Source organism: Betta splendens, chromosome 2 (genome assembly GCF_900634795.4).
Source record: "Betta splendens chromosome 2, fBetSpl5.4, whole genome shotgun sequence".
Taxonomy (NCBI): Eukaryota; Metazoa; Chordata; class Actinopteri; order Anabantiformes; family Osphronemidae; genus Betta; species Betta splendens.
The window spans coordinates 5,977,640-6,000,637 of NC_040882.2; the positions used below are offsets into that span (position 1 = coordinate 5,977,640).

At 45.3% G+C, this 22,998-nt stretch overlaps 1 protein-coding gene across 3 annotated transcripts; it reads right to left on the minus strand.

Moving 5' to 3' along the window:
• Positions 1-7: 7 nt before the first annotated feature.
• Positions 8-22,987, minus strand: creb3l1 (cAMP responsive element binding protein 3-like 1). Of its 3 annotated transcripts, XM_029142651.3 has the most exons (13): positions 22,596-22,982; positions 15,527-15,683; positions 14,562-14,648; positions 8,651-8,805; positions 8,490-8,571; positions 8,197-8,402; positions 7,304-7,450; positions 7,108-7,166; positions 5,503-5,571; positions 3,708-3,810; positions 3,465-3,609; positions 2,755-2,899; positions 8-2,672 (listed from the first exon to the last, which is right to left on the minus strand). In XM_029142651.3, exons 1-13 carry the CDS (start codon positions 22,704-22,706, stop codon positions 2,636-2,638), a joined length of 1,503 nt encoding a protein of 500 aa, XP_028998484.1. In that variant the 5' UTR covers positions 22,707-22,982; the 3' UTR covers positions 8-2,635. The 3 variants fall into 3 exon arrangements, with proteins under 3 accessions (XP_028998484.1, XP_028998483.1, XP_055363069.1); XM_029142650.3 differs by having other exon boundaries at positions 8,197-8,571; positions 22,596-22,983; XM_055507094.1 differs by lacking the exon at positions 3,465-3,609 and having other exon boundaries at positions 8,197-8,571; positions 22,596-22,987.
• Between the last annotated feature and the right edge of the window lie 11 nt (positions 22,988-22,998).

Below are 22,998 nucleotides of genomic sequence, written 5' to 3' on the forward strand. Positions count from 1 at the left end.
CAGAGAGTTGCTGATGCAGTTTTTAATATTTTGCTGGTTTCTACTCTACTGACTACACTAAAATAACATAGTTTTATATAGAGGAACATGCACAATGCTATACAACAAACCAAGACAACATCATATTCAAACACATTTTGAATAACTAAACTCATTGAAATGCGCTGGATTATTCCCTCTGGACATTCAAACATTTTCCTAATATTCAAGATGTTGGAATAATTAAGCACATCCTGGAGTTTTATATTTACTCAAATTGCGTGTGGCTACTGGGTCATCCAGGTTTCAGCAAGAGTGGAAAAGTCACACTTCCCATTATGTTTTTACTCCACTTCTTTTTCCAATCCAATCCTTTTTCTCAGTTTTTTTCCTTTCCCACATGGATCCACAGGTTACAATCTTGGACCAGTTCACAATACAAAAACATGGCCATTTATTTACAACATTTGCACATTAAGTTGTCGTTATTATGTACATAGGTGCACTGAGACTGATAAGAATGAGAATGACAAGATGTGTTTCTACTTTTTGGATGAGGGACAAAAAAAGAACAGGTACACAAAAGCAAAATAGAAAACTACTTAACTGAAATGGTTTAGATGAAAATAGTATTTATGGTTGTTTTATAGTGATTTCCTTTGGAATTCTGACTGTGGGAGTATATGTTTATAAGGAAACCTTTGACATTTCTTTAAGAACATCTGATTAGTTGACAAAATAATTGTTTAAAAATGATTTCTTAAAATGTCCTGGTTCCTTTAAGTTGTGGTACAAAGCTAGTGGTGTTTTACTTCCAGGAATGTATTAGTCCCCTGATTAGCTTCCTCAATATATACACACTTTCTACAAACAGGAATAAATACAACATACACTGCTGTCGCATGAGCACGTTTGGTATAAATGTTCATCAGTTTCCTCTGCTGCTTAGATGTGGATGTCTTTATGTTAATTATTTTTTTCATATTGAGCATTATTGTTTAATTTTACATTTTAGCATTTTGTTTGATTGTTTTTCTTCCTTTTAAATCAAACACTAAAGTTCAGAGCAAAAAATCACATTTTGAGATTAAATTTTACAACTTGATGACATTTTGAAATTGCCACATAGTCAAGATTTTCATGTGACAGCAGTGAAACATAAACACTGTATTACAGTTAAAAGACAAACATCAGGTCAAAGTTTTATAAGTCATTAAACAGTATGTCACATCATCATAAATGCCAAATCACAACACACACTATTTATTTTTTTTTGCATAAAATAAATATGCTCTTTTTTGATGCTCGGAATATATTATAAATTGTGTTTTTACTTTTTTTTCATAAACATTATTTAGAAAAAAGACAATAATATAAACTAATTTTAAAAACAAATTCAGTATTAATTTTTTTGTTGCATAAATTAAATATGCTCTTTTTGATGCTGCAAATATATTACATATACAAAATTAAATTCCATAAAAATACTTTTATGTTTTCCCAACCTCTGTCAGGACCCCTTCATAGGAAAATATGGTTTTGAGTTTTGTTATGTGTAAAAGTACCTTTAACTTTCAAGATGGATTAAAAATGAATCAATCTATGTTTTATGTGTAGTCATAACTACACTTTGTGGCCCCAGATAAACACGCAGATAAATCTCAAACATGAATCCACTTTGAGGTTAGTTCCACTGGAGAAATGACAAAATGAATAAAATCTCCCCCAAGATCCTACAACGCTGAGGCCAGCTCTGATTTAAACCGTGTGTGATCGTAGAGTTTAGGTTTCCAGGTTTAGGTTAAGGCCAAGTTAGTCCTTGAAAGAAGTGGAAGGCACTTTTAAAATGACGAAGGATGCGTTTTTCATTAAAACATTAGCGTGTTGGAAACACAAAGGTAAAATAATTATCCGATTAGCCGACAGCCGACGTTTTATATAACTGGACTAGTGCTTGGGCAAAACAAACTGACTTTAAAACCTTGGCCTCAGCTTTGGAAAGTGTGATTTGCTTCTTGCACTTTTTGCCTTTATAGTTTTGGACTACGTTTTTAATTAATTTACAAAAAGAACAGATGACTCAATAATCACAGGCATCCATCAGATAAAGCCCTTAATATGAATTGATTGGTTATCAGTTGCATTGATCACTATTTAAATTCAAATTAAAAAAAATCTAAGCACAAAACTGAGAGCAAGGTGGACGTGAAGCTTCTTTTTATACAGTACTGTTGCTCTAAATGAAATCCCATAACGCTCATTGCTACAAGGCAGAAGTGGCTGTAGTCCCTAATAACTGTAGAGCTGTTGTGACAGAATGTTGGACGCTCCTCACATTAAAACAATTGACTCGTTTCTGTGGAATTTATGTTAAAATGCTACTTGAACTGTTCCTCCTGCTGTTTTTTTAACATGTACAAATGGACATAATGCTAACATGGCCTGTTTACAATCAGCAAAGCCTGGAGGAGCTACGTACAAGCAGGTTGGACCGTGGACGAATCGAAGCTCCACGACGGGGACGATGGAACATGTAGATGGAGACAGGCTGCAGTTCAGCTGGGTGGTGATAATGTGACGACTCTAGAAGTCTGGAGGTGTTTGTCTTTTTAGAGGTCAGAGGTCAGAAGTCGGGTGAGGAGGATCGGGCTGGCCGTCAGAAGAACTCTGACGCGCCCTCTGCTTTGGTTTCTCTGGAGACACAGAGATGAAACTACTTAACATGGTTTCACATGTTGCACATTAAAGACGCCTGCAGTGCAGTGTGCTCCTGACCTCAGGTCTGACTCGGGCCCAGCGGTCCGGTTCCTGTGGGACTCAGCTGTGTAGCGGCTTGTCTGGATGTGGGAGGGGGCTTCTGACTGTAGCCTCTCCTCCAGCGGAGCCCCTTCGTTGTAGAAGAGCAAGCTGCGAGAACGGACTGAATGACAAACATGCCTCTGTTAATCCTCTAGTAATGTGGGCCTCATTAAATGACGGTTTAAACTGTAAACATGGACCAAACACTAGTACGTGTGAAAAGTCCCTAAAACATGTCTGCATGCTTGTGTTTCAGAGTGATGATCTCTAGTTGTTCAATTCTGTTCACCTTGAAATTGTCCAGTAATTATATTTCATCAGGTTCAGTGAACTCTGTTCTCAAGGGATTTCTTTTTCTTTCCCCAAATAGTTAGAAGGCAGTTTGGCCACTTTCAGATTTTCTGAAGCATCACTCAGAGGTTGGTTCTTGCAGCAGCTTAACATGATGACAGACCTCTGGTTTCTGGGATTCCCCCAAGGGCGAGGTCAAAGGAAATTAATTTATAGAAATGTGAACTGTGCAGTGAGGAATGAAAGCCGATATATTGTGTGACCACATGAGAAGTTTAAAGCTTTGTTTTCATTATTGCATTGTTTGTGTTGGTTCATTATTCCATATGGGCTGGAATGAAATCCTAAGTGCAGTTACAGTCCACTAGGATGGTGCGTAAGGAGGATGGACCCACCCTGACTGGTGGTGTAGAGGTCCGCTGACGGGGCAGCAGGAGAGGAGGACTGAGAGGAAGAGGAGGTGTGAGTGAGGAAGGAGGAGAAAGACGAGAGGCAGGGGGAGAAGGAGCCCAACACCAGGACAAAACAGACGGCCATCATCTGCACAAAGACCAGAACAAATGAGACACTCGTAAATAAATAACCAGAACACGTCAGAAGAGCTGTTCACACAGTTGTAGAGCAACAAAGTCATTTACCATGAGACACGTCCCTGTTTGAGTTGAGGCCATTTTACAGGAGCGGGGGACAACTTTCCCTGAAACCAGTGACTGAAGCTTCTGGAGCTGCTGCAGCAGAGACCTGGAGGAACAACAGGAATAATGGAGTAATGGCCCACAACATGTGTGTTTGTAACATCTGGAAGAGCAGGTGTGTCCTTTTCTACAGCAGCATCCTCATCAGTCCTATTTCTATGGGCCCCGGGAAGATGTTTCACCTCCACAGCACGTGCACTCACACATGACGCTCCACCCACCACAAAGTACAGCATACACAGAACACGTAACTGTGCTGGAAACCCCAAAGAGCAGCGTGCACACAGTTCACTCCACCTACGGCCCCACAGCGTCCACCAGGAGGCTGCTCTGTCTGTGTGTGTGATTATAGTGCAGTTTCTCTTAACCACCGGACCCACTGCTGTTTTCTCATTTAGCCCCAGTAAGTACAGAGAGGCTGGAGGCTGTACACAAGCAAAGCCACAACAATAAAGTGTAATAGTGGGATCTGGAGAGCAAGGTTCTGATGGTATGAGCTGTGAGGAAGCGCTCTGACCACTGAGTGGAGACAAAGATCCATCCACTGCGAACACGCTGGGAAGCGGCCGTCAGGAAGTCAGTCTAAGGAACTAAACAGCGAGCTGGAACTGATGTGCAGCATCTTATCGGGTATTCGGGGGGTAAACGAGCTTCCTCGCTGGTCTCCAGCTACAACAACATGATCCGCTCACGCAAAACGCGAGGGGTTTACAGCTAAAAGGAGAGCTGCTCTAAACACACTGCCATCACAATGTCAGTGTGCTTCAGGGAGCGCTGAATGAACGGAAGCATGTGGGAATATCCAACGAAGGCACGGACGGCCGAGGTGCAGCCTCAGTCCTCAGTGCCGGAGGTAAAACGAAAATTAATCATCTCCAGTGGTTTGGTCTTCAGTGTGTCATCGTTCAGTTTGACCAAAGGTGGAGTCGAGACTATTCTTGTCCAGCTAATAAAGCAGCTCTGCATGAATCAGAGTGGACAGAAAAACCGCCGCCAGGAGAACAAAATGGCCACTAATAACTGCACTTGGTGCCATTTTTAGAAACTAGAGACTTAAATATAGTTCATTTGTTTAAGATCTTTTTTTAGACACATATTCTAGACTTGATGTGAGAGTGAATGTGCCGACTCATGTTTCCCCACTCTGTGCCAACTCATTGTTCCTGTGTGTGTGTGTGTGTGTGTGTGTGTGTGTGTGTGTGTAGGGAGGGGGCTGCCATCCATGATGAAAGCTACTGTTAGGCCGCAGCTTTAATGACAGACTGAAGCAGCCACAGACAGAAAGACACCCCTCCACCCTCAACAGTCTAAACCACCACACACACACACCCACCCACCCATCTGCACAGCCAGGATGACAGACTGCTTTCATAATGGCATAATAACAAGGGACAAATGGAGCTAGGTCAGTCCACACTCATTGTATACTCAATGTAAATCACCTCGTATACACTGAAATGTGCAAACATTTTAAACACCAGTGCTTCTAGCCTTTGAAGACCACACCACTGTCCAACCGAGCCTCAGCCTCAGCCTCAGCAGGCTGCGCTCCAAGCTGCTTCCACTGATGACGGCCCAGTTGTGTGTGTGTGTGTGTGTGTGTGTGTGTGTGTGTGTGTGTGTGTGTGTGTGTGTGTGTGTGTGTGTGTGTGTGTGTGTGTGTGTGCGTGTGTGTGTGTGTGTGTGTGTGCGTATGTGTGTGTGTGTGTGTGTCTGTGTGTGTGTGTGTGTGTGTCACCTGTTGGCAGTCTCCAGGTTCTCCACTTTCCTCCACAGGTCGCTGTTTTCAGACGTGTAGCCCTCCACCCTGCACAGACATATCCGTCAGCATCATGTTATCGTCATTACGCTCCATAAAATGTTGACTTTCCCATTCGACCACATGTTTAACACATGGTAACAGAGGACAGAGGAGAGCTCCTCTGTTCCCCACTCTTACCTTCATAATCTCCCTCCTGCTAAACCTCTATTATCAGTTCACCTCCTAATGCTCTTACGCAGCGCTCTCAGAGAGGAGCCTGCTGTTTTCATCCTCTGTGAATCATCTGATAATCCGCTCCACATCTCACACCCAAAACAAGAGGCAACAGGAAGCTGTCAACCACCAGGAGAAGCTGCACGTCTCAGCACGATTCCTCTCATTCAGTCAGTTTGTTACCACCTTCTAGTGATGAAGGCGCTTCAAAAACGAGCCCACATGTTCTTCTCTACTTCACTCTCCCTGTCAGAGACTCCTGAGTGTGAGCCATGTGTTCAGCAGGTTACTGGAGTCCTGCCATAACACACAGTATCAAAACAATGAAGACGGCAAGAAGGATCTGTTCGCGTTTTAGGTTCCTTAATGAATAAAAGGATGGAAGGAGGACGACCACCAGCCAAACGCAGCCCAACGCTGCTGCAGCGTTCTGGTTTCTCCTTTTACAACCACGAGCTTCACAAACGGCCTCGGCGTGACTGCCTGCACGAGGAGCAGCAGTTAAGTTAGAAAACGTCTATGGTTCTATTGAACTCAGGGTAAAACCTCACTGACAGACATGACCCTCTGGAACCAACGCCGTCCTAAACACATCGCTAGACAGCTCGCATCAGAGCGACCCGTTGCTCATTCACTAAAGAGACGCTGCCATGTTGCCGTATCAGCATTTCCAACAGTTGGACCGACATCAGCTTATTCCTTCTTCTGCGATTCGGGTTCTGAGTCAGTGGGAAATTGCTTGTAAATAGCATCCAGGTTCACAGGATAACGACGAGGGTAAATTAAAGATTTTAGAGGCTCCGGAACAACAAGGACCATTTTGATTTGAAACATCCCATCAACAGACTTGAGAGATGAGTCAACCAAAGAGGGAAAACAGCACTAACATGATGCTGCTAATAGAGCCTGATGTGTCTGTCTCATCTGTGCTACAAAGCTCCTTTGATGTGAGGGTCACTAATTCACACTGACACAGAATATTCCCTTCAGCATCCACTGTGCATCCTAACGAACCTCAGCATTTACTGTTTGTGTGCTACTAGAACTACCGCAGCCACATGTTCACACCTAACACTGACTAACTGACTTACACTGTTGGGTTTTGTCCACTTCCGTTAAGATGAATATAAAATAACACCAGTCATGTGGGCATTAATAAAAACAGCAAATCAAACCACAGGATTTATTGGCTTGTATTAATGCATTTCTTTAACCCTGCACCGTATAAATAAACTGAATTCAACCAAATATTGTCTATAAGCTACATTTAAGATTTTGTAGGGAAAATGTCTGGAAGTTCCAAATGACAGGAAAACAAAAGGAGCACAGGGGCAGAAACGGAGGATGAAGCTATTTTCCTGGCCTTACTTTTTCTCCAGACATTCCACGTACTCCTTCTTCTTCCTCCGACTCTCCTGAGCTGAGATCTGGGTAGAAAAACAAACAAGCCTGTTAAAGTCGCTGCGTTGACACTTCAAGAGGAACTGTTTGATGGTGGTTGATGAAAAATGGACCATCGTCAGTTCTGCCGCGTTCACAAACCAAACGAGGGCGCGGCGTTTACCTTGTTTTTAATCTTCCGCCGGACTCTCTTCAGTGCCTTCTCTTCGCTCTTGGTGAGAGGAAGCTTGTTGGGTACCGGGTAACCCTCGGCAACCAGGGTCCTCTTCTCTTCTTCTGTCAGCATCAGGGGTCCAGAACCCTGCAGCTTCTGCACAAACAGATAAAGGCTCATCAGTTACTGCAATGACAACGCGCGGTGCGTTCAGGCGCTGGGGGGGTGGGATTCATTTGTTCTGCTGAATGAGGTAAATGTTTAGCAGCGAGGGCACAACCACGTCTCCACATTCAGATGAGTGCAGTACACATGGCGTGTTCTAACACCTTCACAGTTTGGGCTGAAGCATGAGGGATGAAGCAATGATCACTTCCAGCCTCCGACTGATTGAACACACCTGATCCAGTACGTCAGAGGAAACACACGTAAACAGAGCGGCGCTCTGTCTACCAGACACTGCAGCACTTCTGCACTTATGAACTGTGAACCACCAAATGACTGGTTGTGACAGAGTGAGCGAGTGCTGAAGGCTTTCCCATTTATAGAACAGGTTGGTTTGTGAAGGACAGTCATTATTTCATGGGCTACCACGATATTATACATTTGACACCAGCGCAGTGTGGCGTTCTGCTCCACAGCTGAGTGTGACTGGTGGCTGTGGAAAACGCAGCCTGAAGACAAAACGCTCACTTTAAATTAGGAAAGGTTTATGGATCCACATTTTTCCATTACTGGCACTAGACACTCCAGCCTCCACTCCTTTTTGCGAAAAAGCACAATAAAATAAGGAAAATAAATATAAATTCACATGAATAAAATATTTATTCACTTTAGTGCCATTCCTTAGTTGCTGTTTGTCTCCCTGCATTCAAGTCTGGTCTTGTTGTTGTGTTACTCACATGTGGAGCCGTGAGGAGCGGTGACGAGGAGATGGCTGTGGATGAGGATGAGGAGGAGGAGGAGGAGGAAGCCCGACCCCCCGGCCTCTGCTGGGGCTGAGGGGACGACGGCGGCAGAGCGAGGTGCGGGGACGACGGCGGGAGGGAGCCGTCGCTGTCGCCATGGTTACTGCTGGGAGGCGTGGGGGGAAGCTGCAGCGCGTCGTCTACGGAGGAGGAAGGTTCTGCGTGTGAGCGCGCGTTCGCCGCTGGGCCGCTCTGTGACGCGCGGGCGGGCTTTGCGCCGTACGTACCCGCAGGCAGGCTCAGGTACTGCCCGAACTCTCGGGGTTCGTCTTTTATGGCCACGGGCTTCGCCTCGTCCTCACTGGGCTCCTACATGACACACAGACACACGGGCAGTGAGGCAGGGGAGCTCAGCGGCTAAAAGCGGCCCCGTTGTGGTTCCACCCACCGTGCGCCTCCACGCTGACGCTCTGTGTGCGGGCGCGGGGTCCAGTGTGAGCGGCGGCCCCTCCAGCGGCTGAGGATCTGACCTTTGACCCGCGTCGGGCTCCTCCTGCTTCACCAGCATGGCCGACAAGTCCTGACTGAAGCTCCATTCGAACTCTGAAACACACAGAACCATGCGATAAGATGGGAGGAAACCAAATGAACATGCAGGTGATGCAGCCCAATTAAAGGTCTGTTTCGCCTGCTTTGCACCAACATGCATGAAAGTTCCCAAAAGCGAGTGAGCGCCGTGTGGGAGCACAACTTTTAGCATAAGAAATCGTCATTTAAAAACATGCATTATACTACACAAACAACTTAATTCCAGCCTAGAGCACCAACTGCACGTCTCCCCCGGGAGGCTTTGCTGTAGGTCCTGATGGGAAGTAAGTGGTAGCTTATAAATCCAACTTTCAAAGCACTTCCCCAAAACATTTGAGCACTTCCTGACAAAGCTGGTTATTAAGGCCTGTTCACAACACGGCTCTGGCAGTTGTGGTGTATGATTTGCCTCCAGCGACTGTGTACCTTCCCTGAAATGAAAGATGGACGGAGCCAGCAACTCGTCGTCCATATCCATCCTGCCTCAGAGCAGAAGAAGGTGCAGCTAGAAAATATGCATAATCCAGGGAGCCAATAATATGATTGCAAAGGTTCACCAAAACACAAGACTGCGTTCCTGCAGCGAAGGCTTCTCACAGATGGAGCGGTGTTTAGTCTACTGTATTTTTAGGGACATAAATGCCATTGGAGGCTGCAGAACAGCTACTTTCATGTGCTCTCGGTCCATTTGTCTGGACCGGCCCAGAAGAAGACCCAAAGCACTTATAAGGCCTTAACATCCACACTGCTCAGTGAACTGTGTCGCAAACCAACAGCAAACCTGCAGGACACGAGCATCTTTGGAGTCGTCTCCAAAGATGTTTCACACAACTCGATTTCTAAATGAGCTGGATAAACTGCTCCACAACAGCTGCTTTTGTGTTCGTGCTCCAGATTTGGTCGTTTCCAGATTTCACTTTGCACACCATCCAGCTAATTCGCAGAGACACAGCCCACATGTTGCAAACAGGGCCGTAAACCGTCGGCTCCTTTGTCTTAGAGCTCAACTTTAAAACAGACTTTCAAAGACGTGTTGCTGTAAAGGAGCTTTTCACCAATTTTTCACATGATAATCATATTCGCCTCTCATGTGGTCAAGCATTAAGGCTGAGCATGTCTGTCTTGGCTGTGAGAGGGGTTTAACAGCGGCCTAATAAAAGCTGGGACGGATTATGGGAATTTTAGGGATTTTCAATTGGATTTAAACATCTGATTTAGACCCTTAATTTTTTTAATATGACTTTTGCAAGTCTCCCATCCTTATTTTAATACTCAACCTGCTGCTAAAGTTTGTAAACGTGTCATAGATATGATTTTACATTTTGTAATGACAAATCACTGTACATGTTGTTATGTACTGTCACTGTAGGCGTTTTTCAATTGCATGTATCTCCACACATGTTGTTGGACACACTGGATCTGCACAATGCAAAAATTAAAGTTTATGTGTGCTTTTAATTAAGGGTCTTTGAATGGTGGACTGATCAGGACCCATATGAGCCTCATTAGGCTAAACCCCAATAACTGTCTATGTGAGGTTTCAGAAGTAAAATCATGACACAAATCATGATTTAAATTAATGGGAACAGAAATGCAACTGAAGACTAAAAAGGAGAAGTGTGAGCTGTTTCATCAAGTCAGCATTATTTTGAAATAAGACCCGTCCTGCAGAAGCTATGCAAGTCTCTAACACACACACACACACACACACACACACACACACACACACACACACACACACACACACACACACACACACACACACACACACACACACACAAACACACACACACACACACACACACACACACACACACACACACACACACACACACACACACACACACACACACACACACGATATGGCTCCTGTGGTGCACATAAAGAGCAGGAGCTGTTTAACAAGACAGGAGCTACTGAGTGTGTATGTGTGTTGGCATTGGGCGTCATTTTAATCACCTCCTGGTTTCCTAGCAACGTTCTGTTGGTAAAATGCTCTGAAGTTTACAAGGTGTGTGTCACTTTGTGTCTTTGTGTGTGTGTGTGTGTCCATATGTGTGTGTATGTGTGTGTGTGTGTCTTTGTGTGTGTGTGTGTGTCTGTGTGTGTGCCTCTGTCTAGGTGTGTGTGTGTGTCTTTGTGTGTGTGTGTGTGTGTGTCTGTGTGTGTGCCTCTGTCTAGGTGTGTGTGTGTGTGTGTGTGTGTGTGTCCGTACATGTGTGTATGTGTGTATGTGTGTGTGTGTCTGTGTGTGTGTGTGTGTGTGTGTGCCTCTGTCTAGGTGTGTGTGTGTGTGTGTGTGTGTGTGTGTCCGTACGTGTGTGTATGTGTGTATGTGTGTGTGTGTCTGTGTGTGTGTATGTGTGTGTGTGTGTGTCTGTGTGTGTGTGTGTGTGTGTGTGTCTTTGTGTGTGTGTGTGTGCCTCTGTCTAGGTGTGTGTGTCTGAGGGGTGGGGCTGAGTTGTTCCTGTCAGCTACGGTGGCTCCTGTTGTCCTGTCCATCAGCACAGACAGAATCCAACCTAAAGCTGATCCCTGTGTCTTCTCTCTGCTGACAAACGCTGAGAAGTCCGTGTTTAATTTCCAGGTCAGCACTGGAGCTGATTGAGCAGTTATTACTCTCAGATGTCTCAACTCCCGTCCAGCTCTCGTGTTTGGTTTATTTCACCTATTGTGGCATGCGGTGAACTGTCATTTCACGTTAATCGTCTCACGAGACGAAACATGAAACGAAGCTAACGCAGACGTTTTGGCTCGTTACAGCAGCGAAGAAGCAGGTGCAGTGAAAACATGACCACAAAACATGACCACAAAACATGACGCGCGGGTCCATTGATCGTGAGGTGAGGTACTGAGTCAAATTATGTCACTTGTCCTGTTCCTCCTGCGACAAGTCCAAACGTCTGCTCTGAATGAATGGGCCTGTGGAGAAGTGGAAAATGTGACCAGATGTGTAAACCAGAGGAGAAGGGGAAGATTAGACGGGTCATTGTTTCCTCTGGTTTCCGGACACAGACTAAAATGTGAACCTTGGACCAAGCGGACGGACCAGATGAAGTAACACTTCAGCTCCCAATGAGTCAGGTTTAGGTCTGTAGCAGCGGGGGATGAGTTGGGCCAGCAGTCGACACATAACTCTTTACAGTCAAAACGCTGGTAGTATTAAACCACACTACAAGTACAAGGTGAATTGCATTTTTCACTTCCTCTGTTCCCTCAGAAGTCTGTTCTAATGAGACGGCCCCGCTGCTCGTCTGAGCCTCGTTAAGCCTCCTGCCCTCGTTAAGATCAGGTTACCGTAATGAATCCCAGCAACCTCTGCTCAATGTATACAAACATTGTGCTGTACATCTGGGACTTGTCTGGTCCATCCAGCAAAGACGGTGATTTGTACTGCTATTAGTACTTGTATCATCCACACTACAATGCGCGGCCGTTACCATTGCAGTGAATCATTTCTTTTCTGCCTGTGGGTAAAATACTGTAAAGTCAGGTAGAAACCCTGTGAGCGAGCAGGAGCTAACGACCGCGGGCTCCTGGTTCTGGCCGTGGTCACAGGGGGTTGATGAAGGAGAGGTGGCAGCTGTGTTTGATCTCAGTGGGACGGCTCCGCTGTTAAAGTGAAGGTAAAACGCACAGATTCACCTCTGACTGAGGCCTGTGGTGGATTCCCTGCGCACTCTGCTCTTGTGAAATGCTGATTGACTGCGCCCATTCACGTCGCACTCCTCGCGCTAAAGCTCACAAATTCCTTCAAACTCGGGGCAGACTCGGTTTGCGTCGGGTCAACAGCTTCTAGCGCTCATCATGACAAATGTTCTCCCACTGGATGCAGGGGAGGTGAACAATGATCTGGGCCTGAGTGAGAGTGAGTCAAGCCTGCGCCGTAAAACTGAAGACTGGAACATATCAGTATTTATGGGTTATCAACTGTGCCTGGGAAAAGTTTTAATTTGTGCTTACGTATATTATACGTGAACAGACACGGGGCTCAGTCATCAAATCCAACCCTAAAATGACATTATTACGGTTCATCCCCACAGCTGCTGCGGCCGCATCGTAACAGCTCTGAGGCCTAAAGGCAGAGTTCAGCTGTGTCACATCAAAGTTAATGCATAAAGGTCCATCGACAAACAGAGAGCAGAGCTGCGTTCAACATCACAACAGCTAATAGTGTGAAAAACACCAAAACAACACAGAAAACTAAGTTACAACACTAACGTCACAGAAGTTTTCTACCTCAGAGACACTCAACTCAAAAGAACAGCATTATAAGAAGCAACGTATGTATTTAAAAGTTTACACTGTGTGCAAGTTATATAATGCAGTTATTAATAGATGTTATGCCAGAACCCAATGAAATATTGCTGCAAACTGAGGCCATGCATTATCAGTTGCAGTTACAAACTGTGCTCTGCATCTTAGTCCTCAGATGTGGCAGTGAAATAAATCCAACTCATAAAACTATGTTAGTGCAATTATATAATGGTCCATTTGCGCAGTGGATATAGAACAAAGTGGAGGTGCAACCGGTGGAAAAGAACCCAACCTTCATGCTGAGGCTTATAGAACACGTGCAGGCTGTAAAATGCATTTTGGATTAGATTCAATATCCAACAGGCTGCATTAGATTCAAATACATATGGTTTGTGTGTGTGTGTGTGTGTGTGTGTGTGTGTGTGTGTGTGTGTGTGTGTGTGTGTGTGTGTGCCACATGTGAGTTGACAGTTACGCATCTACAGATGGAAACACTGATGAAGAAAATACTGTATTTAAGCCAGATTGAAATCAAAGGTATCGAATAATATTTTAAGTCCACGTCTTGCAGTTTCATGTATCATTATAGTTTTTGTTTCATTTGTAATCTGTACAAATAGACAATCTAACTACATGTCCTGAGTCATTCTGAATATATCTTCTATCTAAATACAGAGTGAACTTTAAACTATCTTCTGCAGAAACATTTTTAAACTCAACACATGCACACACGCTTTGACTACTTGACTCAGACCAGTGTTTTGATGTTAACTGCACCATTTGCTTATTATGGCATTTTGGCAAAGCAGGTAATCTGATATTCTTACCAAAAAAGTACATTTAATTGGATTAAGGCAGAGAAGGAGACACGATAGAAAACAAGACAGCCAGACAGAGGGAGAGAGAAAGATAACCTGACAGTAAAGAGAAAGAGTTTCCACTGGCTTCAGCTAAAGCTGCAGACTCCAAACCATATGCTTGTCATAGCGTGTGTGTGTGTGTGTGTGTGTGTGTGTGTGTGTGTGTGTGTGTGTGTGTGTGTGTGTGTGTGTGTGTGCTAGGTGGGCAGGGCTTAGCTGGAGGAAAACTGCTCAGACTACGATCCTGCTGCTCAGACAGCAGGATCCCCGGGACAAACGGAGAAAGACAGACAGACAGACAGACAGACAGACAGACAGACAGACAGACAGACAGACAGGCAGGCAGGCAGGCAGGCAGGCAGGCAGGCAGGCAGGAAGGCAGGCAGGCAGACAGGCAGGCAGGCAGGCAGACATGTTATCAGCTGTGCAAAGACAATCAATCAAAGAAACTTTATTTATCCCTGAGGGGCAATTCAACAAAAAACATATGCCCAAGGTGGGGGGTTTGAACCCAGGAGCCCCAGGACCAACCCAGACTCAAACAAAACATCAGCAATAAAGTTTTGCTTGGCTAAATATTTTACAAAACGCATAAAGTAGAAAATATAAAAAATAACAAAATATAAGGAAAATATCTCAAAGTCCATAACCTACCAGACTCATGGTCCATTTTGATGGATAGGGCCGGACTCTGTGGGGCAGAGTCTTCACTCAGAGAGTAGCTGTGCTCTGCTTGAATATCTGTCAGGTTACAAAAAAACACATTGATTTCATCCGTGGAGTCACGGCTGCTTGTCACTCAGACACACAGTCAGTGTCAGGTGTGTTATTGTTCCTTTCATGATGGAACCACACGACATTTCTAAGAGCCTTAATCTGTGAGCGTGGTGACGCTGAGGGACACTCCTCACAGTCAAAGCGCTAATGGCTTTTCCCATCTGTCTACAAACCCTATTCTATTAGTTAAAGCGACCCGTCGTGCACAAGCTCCCAGTGACAGGACGCTGAGGACGGGGACTGCTCACTGTGCCCGTCTAATTGAAATGGAAATTCAAAATAACTGGCTTAAATCATATTTTTGCTCTTGTTGTTGTTCTTGCAGACACTCAGTTGCACTAGTGGCCATGGAAATGTTCACCGGGGTTTTAATTTATCCTTAGTGACTCTTTATTCTCCACGTAATTGGGCTAAATCCACATTTCAGTCTGGACCCAGCACCTGCTACTGTAGGTAGAAGCTCAGAGCGTTTCCTGCTGGTTAACGGACAGGAATTTATGGAAGTCACAGACTCTGGCAGCGGAGTCTGGCTCCGGCCATGGAACCCGACTCTCAGCGGAGGGCCGAGCCATGCGTTTATGTCATTTAGCGAGTACGTTCAGCTTGATACAAGCGGTCTCCGTGAGCGCCTTGGCTTTCGAATCAAGCCAAATAATGGTCTTTTCTTCCAAAACATTGGCGGAAGAGTGAAGCAGCTGGCTGCTGCGCTGCTGGAGCGCGATCAACAAGGAGGTCGTCTAGAGATGAGCAGGAGAAATGGACTAGGAAGCAAACTTCATCTACCTGCTATCACATTTTAATCAGCACACAACGACCCACAATCTGCAGGTCTGAGGACTGACCTGGGCTGCTCTCCATGTCCATGTCCATGTCCATATCCATGTCCATGTGTAGGAGTGAAGGTCTGTCTGTCAGCAGGGGGCGCTCTAATAGGTGGTCCTCAAAGAAACTGTTGAATAACTCACTGCTGAAGTCGTCCATCTGTTCACCTGAGAAAGGCTGGAACGCACACAGACGTGGAGACAGAGCGTGTTATTATGGTCTGCAACCAATGATTGTCATTAACCAGTCACTCTTTTACATATGGACATATATCTGCTAATATTTTTAACCATTGTCCTCATTTTCACATCTGGAAAAACAAGCAGTACTGTAGCTTTGTGTCTACACCTGGCACCAATAGTTACATTACTAATTACCATTTTCATGATAGAATGACTAATGGATGCAATGTTTTACAAATGTTAGGAAATGACTGAAACAGATGAATGAACAAAACAACTAAATTTCCCAAATGTCAGAAATCAAGAACATAAAAAACATAAAAAAGTCACTTTGACTTGAAAAGTGATTCATGCAGTTCCTATTAGATTCATACTGTTGTACTACACACTGTCTGTGATGGTGAGACACATTCACTCAGCGGGAAACAACGCTGATAAATTCATCTTCTCCCTGAATGAATGAGTCACGGAGCTGAGAGACGTGGTTCTGGAAGCCTGGGACAACACGGTGCTACGATTTCCCTGCTTCACACACAAACACACACAAATATGAGTCACCCTAGAGCATCCGTGCTTCCACCAAAGGCTTGGGTGGAAACCATTACTGGGCAGCTCTGCTCCGAGGCAGACGGACACAATCCACTTGATTTGATTAGAAACCAACACAGAAATATTTCCTGGAAATTTCCTTCAGATCTGCCAGAAGTGTTACAGTGGACTAAATGGACCCAGTAGCAACAATCCTAGATTATTCCAAGACCCGGCTGGAATAAGAAATGCAAACCTAACTTCAATATTAGTATTCGTGGCGCGGACCCCACAAGGAATTCACGCAGTTGTGCAGTTTTCTTTCAGCTTTTAAACCTAAATAATCGCTTCCAATTGAGCTGCAGACACTGCACATTACCCACCCATGACAATCGTAGTTTAACCTGCAAGATCGCTCGGGGTTTTCATCGATTAGTGTGGTTGCAGCTGAGCCTTTTAAGAAGCTTTTCATCTGAACTGAGGCCCATGAAGCACTTGCACCAAGCATGTGGATGGGACCAGGCCTGCTCTAAAGTTTTCCTTGGCTCTCGTTGCGTTGGCTCCACTTTTAAATTACATGCACGCCTCAGAGCTCCGGCGCTTGTAGGAGTGTCTGCTGCAGAAAGTGAGCTGTGGGGTGAAAGAGTAAAGAGGTCAAGCTGGAGGTTTGCACAGAGCACGGCGCTGCACGCTGTTTATACGCGCTGCGGGCACGGTCATGGGAATTACTGCGGGTGCGTCTGGGCTGCACAGGATCCTGTTGGGCAAAAACATCAGCATGCACTCGTGCATTATCTTGGGGTGTGTGTTCATTTGCTGCTCCGCTCGAGGGGTCGAGTGGGTCTGGGACGCATGCAGCTGTCACACGGAAAGCACACGCAGAGATACAGATGGTGGCGAAATACCAACACGCAGGGAGGAGAGCGATGAGCTTTTAAAAAGGGAGCTGAGAGGAAGACTGAGGAGGGGCTGCAAATATTATCACATATAAAGTGGACTATAAAGTCTACATCACTGCAAAATCTTTCATCTTGGTCCGATTGTCCTGTGCAGGGTCTACGACACGTGGTGTAATTATATGTGTCTCCAAAACCAAAAATAGTCTAAATACAACACAACAGCGCGTCCACTGTGCTGCAGGAGATGTGCACGTGCTCACGCACCTCCTGAACAAACGCAGCCACGCTCACGAACAGTGACAGAGCAGCCTTGTTCTCCTGCTGCACTCTGGAAAAGCTGGAAGCGCCCCTTTAAATCGTCCCCTCTGCTCCATTAGGTAATAAAAGTCCCATTTGCTACTCAGAAATAAACAGCCTAAATTGTTATAATGACAGGAGCCAAAATATGATTCAAGCAGTTATGATCTAATGTTAGCTGCTGTATTATGTTCCACGTTGTGCTCTAATAGTTGTGTTGACATTTCACTGTGGTTCAGTCCCTAAATGCACAAAGTAGCCTTTGAATGAACTTGCTCGAACCCAGCACACCTGGAGCGTGTGGTACCTGCCCCCCACTATCTCACCACCGCCTGATCTGCGTCTCAGCCATCGCCCGGCGGGTCGATCACACGCTCAGCTCATTTGTGCGTCCTCCCAGGGCATGAACAGACGCAGCCATCTACGTCTCTGGCTCGTCTGCGTAAGCTGACGCCATGCTGATTTTTGCCAATTACTTGTTGCATGTGTCCTTAAAGGCACAAACCTGGAGTTGGATTTCCACTGCAAGGAGACTGATGAGTGAGGGATGATGCACAATGCAGCCAAAATAGTTATTCAAATCACTAGAAGCCCCAAACATTCCTCTAATCTCATAATTACAATAACAAAATCCTGCTGCAGCCCATCAGGCTGCATGAAAACCACTGATGTTGCCTAATGTTCATTCAAATTTAATGCACATAGTAAATCAGTCCAAGTATTTAATGCACAACAGGAGTTTGCATACTTTATACCTCTAACTGATATGACTGGCAACAGGCCTATTAATAATCCTTTAATTATAGATAAACCCGGCGATATTGAGGACAGAGAAGCTGTTCCAGTTGCTATTAGGGCAGGAAGTTACAGGAGCCCACAGTGGCTCAGTGTTGATGCTGAACAGCTGCAGGCTGGGGTCTGGACCTTTCATTACCTGAAACGCTTCCCTCTCTGCTGGGAGAAAAAAATCACACCAGGAAGGAAACTGTGTTAAAAAGCAGTTGACAGCTTTTATAGCTTATTTCAGTGCTGCTGTGTCATTAGGGGGAAGGGGCAGAGATGATAACCACACAGGGACAGAGTCTGAGAAGACAGACCAAAGGAGTAATTATAAACACAGAGAGTGACTGTGCGGTGCCTGTAATTAACGCAGTTGACTTTCAGCACATCTCGCTCCTCGCCTTTCATTTGGACCTCACGGGTTCGAATGAAACGGGAAGAAAAAGGCCAAATGTGCCGAGCAGCGACCATGTGCATGAGAAGACTGTTGCCATAAAGACTGGCTCACGGTTAACGATCACGCAGCAAATGAAATGCTCACAAACACTGGTGCTGCCAGATATATTTGTTCCCGACACGGATTCACTGCACCACACCAGATCCCAGTTTTTGATTCTTTGTGTAGCTGTCACAGTCTGGAAATGATTCCATTACCTGATTATATTTACTTAGCTCACATTGACCTCAATGGAGGCACAGTTAAACAGCACACGTACAGTGGTTTTCAGCTAAAAGAGGATCAATTTGTTGGGGTTTGAATGTTGAGAAAGTCTGCTTCAAATGTGAAAGCAACATCAAGTCACCATCTAAATGTACTGCTGGTGGCCACACGTAAGACAACAGCAGATCAAAAATAGTGTGTGTGTGTGTGTGTGTGTGTGTGTGTGAGAGAGAGAGAGAGAGAGAGAGAGAGAGAAAACAAGAGAAGTAAAAATGCCCAAGAATTTTGAGCTTAGCTCATCCTCTCTCTCTCTCTCTCTCTCACACACACACACACGCACACACGCACACACGCACACACGCACACACGCACACACACACACACACACACACACTGAGCCACATGCCTGTGCACATTCTTTCTGAAAGCGCAGCGACCAATCATCCGCAGCCATGCAAATGAAGTGGGTGTGTCTCTTTGAAGCTGGAGTACAGGGTCTGAAGGGAGAGTAAATAAAATAGAACAGAATAAAATAGAGTTTCTGTTTGTGTGCATGAGTGTGCATGTGATGTAAATGTAGAACAGAATTCAATAGAACAAACTATGACTATTTAAGTTTTAAACTACATATATTAATTTCAACATGGAAAATGTTTTATCTAGACCTGAAATATTATTTAATTATCAGTGGACCAGTCTGTAAACAAAGTTGTCCCTTTAAATAAAAATACACAATAGATTGATTTATTTTTGCCAATTAAACTAAGGACTTGGTTTCTGGAAGATCTCAGTTCCCTATTTGCTTTAGATTTTAACGAGCAAATAATGAAGGTTAATGCACCATGACTTTATTCACGGGTTCCAGTCCTGCTATTTTCTCCTTAGTCATTCAGAAGTGGCCACATGCAGAGTAGTTGTGGGTCATTAGAGGTTCCCAGTAGGTAAATGATGTTTTCAGCGCAGGATGCCTTCAACTGCTCAGTTGACTGCTCAGGTGCACGATGACGCACAGAAGCAGCTGCTTCATAACAAAACAACAGAGCAGCAAATCCTTATTAATGTGCGTTGAACAATCTGTTCAGCTCTGACTACAGCCAAGCCGTGTTCACATCCAACAGGAATTGCACATAAAAATCACAATAAAACGGTCCTCAGGCGTCTCCTCGGCGATGACAGAGCTGCAGGCTGCAGCCGCTGCTTCTGGAGGTCGGGGGACGTTTATGGTCTAGTTCAACTCGAGCGAGTCCTCGGCAGGTGAAAGGTTCAGCGACCGGATAATGAAGCCGTTTGTTACATCCACACACAACAGCCTTTACAAAATAATTAGCAGCTGCTGGTCGCCTCCTCCCGTTCTCCTCGACACCTCCTACTTATCAGCGTGACAGACGCTGCGGTGGAGGAGGTAAACAAAGGTCTGAGTTAAACCCCACTGAGCTGTGGCCATTCACAGCTTTGTATCACACCACAACAGTGATGAGCTTCACTCTGTGTTTAGCAAACTTTGCTTTTTTTATACAGTACAATATTACACATTTACAGCAGCAGCAGCAGCAGCAGCAGCAGCAGCAGCAGCAGCAGCAGCAGCAGCAGTTGAATGGGCCAAACTCCAATCATCAACATATTATTTCTCTACTTTATACTGGTAGTAGTGTTTTAATATTGTTAATAGATACAATAGCATCAACACTTTGGTTCCTGGCATCTATATGGAGCTTTCTAGCCTAATTTAACTCATTGTTATGGTTTAACCCTTTCAACAAAGAGGTTTTATTCAGTTTCACTGCCATCATTTGTTAACAAGAGCCTGGTGAATGTTGCGGTGCTTCTGGACAAGCACACATACACCATGTACTGGCATCACGTCAGAGCGGATGATGAGTGGTGCCCTGATGGAAGCCAAGCCTCCATCATCTCTGAGCGCCGTAACGAAGACAAACGAGCTCCAGCAGCGACCCGCTCCTCCAGCCTCCGCCTGATCTCATTCATGTCCGGCAAAGACGCCTGGATGCTGCCGCTGACGCTCAGCGCGTAAGTGGAGACTGAAACTGCGTTCCATCCTGCAATACAGCTGATCAGCTATTCTTTCCAGGGTGCTCAGTGGTCCACCCCAGTCTAGCGGCTTCACAGCAGAGAGGACTGCTTTATTTAGGACAGACGGGGGAATGAACCACAGGCAGACGGCTCGGCTGACTCACAGACTAGAATAGAGCCCCGACTTTAAAAACCGGACACACACACACACACACACACACACACACACACACACACACACAAACCTTTTCGTTCTCTTCAGCACTGCACCAGGAGATGAAGTAAGTGCTTCCTAATCTACGTCCACATGCTCACACACACACACACACACACACACACACACACACACACAGAGTGACACTGTAGAAAAGTGAGTGTGTCCTTGCTGCAACAATGAATTACAAAGGTGAAGGTGTGATGTCAACTGGTATTTTGTAGACAGAAGTTCAACCCACAGTTGAACTGAAATTGAGAAAGGGTGAAGACAAGTTCTTTATAAATTAGAAGGTTGTAGTCCAGTTATCCCATAATCACAAGGGAAAGCAACAGTCTGGTCTGAAAAAGCTGATTCTAATGGAGAAATGTATACTTTGTCTTCTTTACCGACTTCCTGTTACACAACATGTGTATTGATTAACAAGAATGATTCGGCTCGACCACATCCTGTTGTTCACGACAGCTACACTCCATCCTTCTGCTAAAATTAAAGATGCAGTGTCTCAGGTGCTATGGGAGGTGATGCATGCAGCGGTTGTCCCGGTAACGGGCTGTTACTGGATGCGGATGAGAAGGGAGGATCAGGAGGAACAGGTGGTTTGAGGGGGCTTAGTGGCGTAGAGAGGAAACTAGATTTAATTGTGTTTACTGACAGTCTGAGGAGTGTGTGTGTGTGTGTGTGTGTGTGTGTGTGTGTGTGTACCTGCAGCTGTAGGTCCTCAGGAGATTTTTTATTATTTATTTATAGTTCTGTTTTGTATTTGCATGAATGGTGTTTTCTCTATTTATGTAAAGAACTTTTTGCTCACATCTGGACAGAGTTCTCCAGATGATGTCATCTTAAGATGAACCACCACCAATATTACTCTGATGAAGTCATGTATAGGATTTTCAGACAACAGGAGCAAATTGAAAATAGGTGAAGTTGCTGTTCTTGAGCTTCAAGGCCTGAAAACTAACTGATTCAGTTATTTCCTTCTCATGTTTTATGAACTTGCTGACTTCTGCTTCTCACTTTACAGCCACACCACCAGAAACAGCTGTGCAGAAGCCAAAGTGTGCTCCAAGCCTGTCCACTGACACACAAACACACCTTTTCATTACTCATCAGGTGTGTTTCTGACGACTGCAACACCTGCACACACACACACACACACACACACACACACACACACACACACACACACACACACACACACACACACACACACAGTTAGCTTGTGTGTAACTTTCTTGTTCTCCCACCCTGGCATGTTGACTTACACAATTACACACACGTACGCACATAGTGTGTAAGCCCCGGATGTCAGTCAGGACCTACTAACTACACCGCCCTCCTGAGGTCCGGCTCCGGGCGGAACAGGCAGCAGGGGGTGCGTTTGATTTAAGGCACTTCAAATTCAGACGGCCACAGGATAAATGCGTAATGAGTGAACTGTGGGCTGAAAGCTGGAGAAAGTAACGCGGGTTCAATGCAACTATTATTGGCACTTACCACGTTAGTGAGGAAATCTCCGTCGCTAAGTTCCTCCAGGTCCAACAGGTTGGTGCCTCCGGACGGGTACAGCTTCTCAGCTGCTAAACTGTCAAGGATGGACTCCATCATGTCTGTCTGTCCGTCTGTCTGTCTGACTGTCTGCAGCTCAGTAGCTATCTGGACTGATACGTGAACGCAAAGCTCAGAGTCATTAAAACGGAGCGATTTGTTTGCAAGCGTGCTGCGTTCAGTGTCCAGCCTTTCTTATCTCCACGTCGGTGAACGGACGCCTCGTTGACCCGGTTCCAGCGGCCGCCGCTCGGTTTCAGTGACAGACTTGAAAAATGTGGAAATGTCGCATCGTTCGCCCGCTGCCGCCGCCGCGCCGCTCTCCATCCAGCTGTGTGCTCGCAGCTGGCGC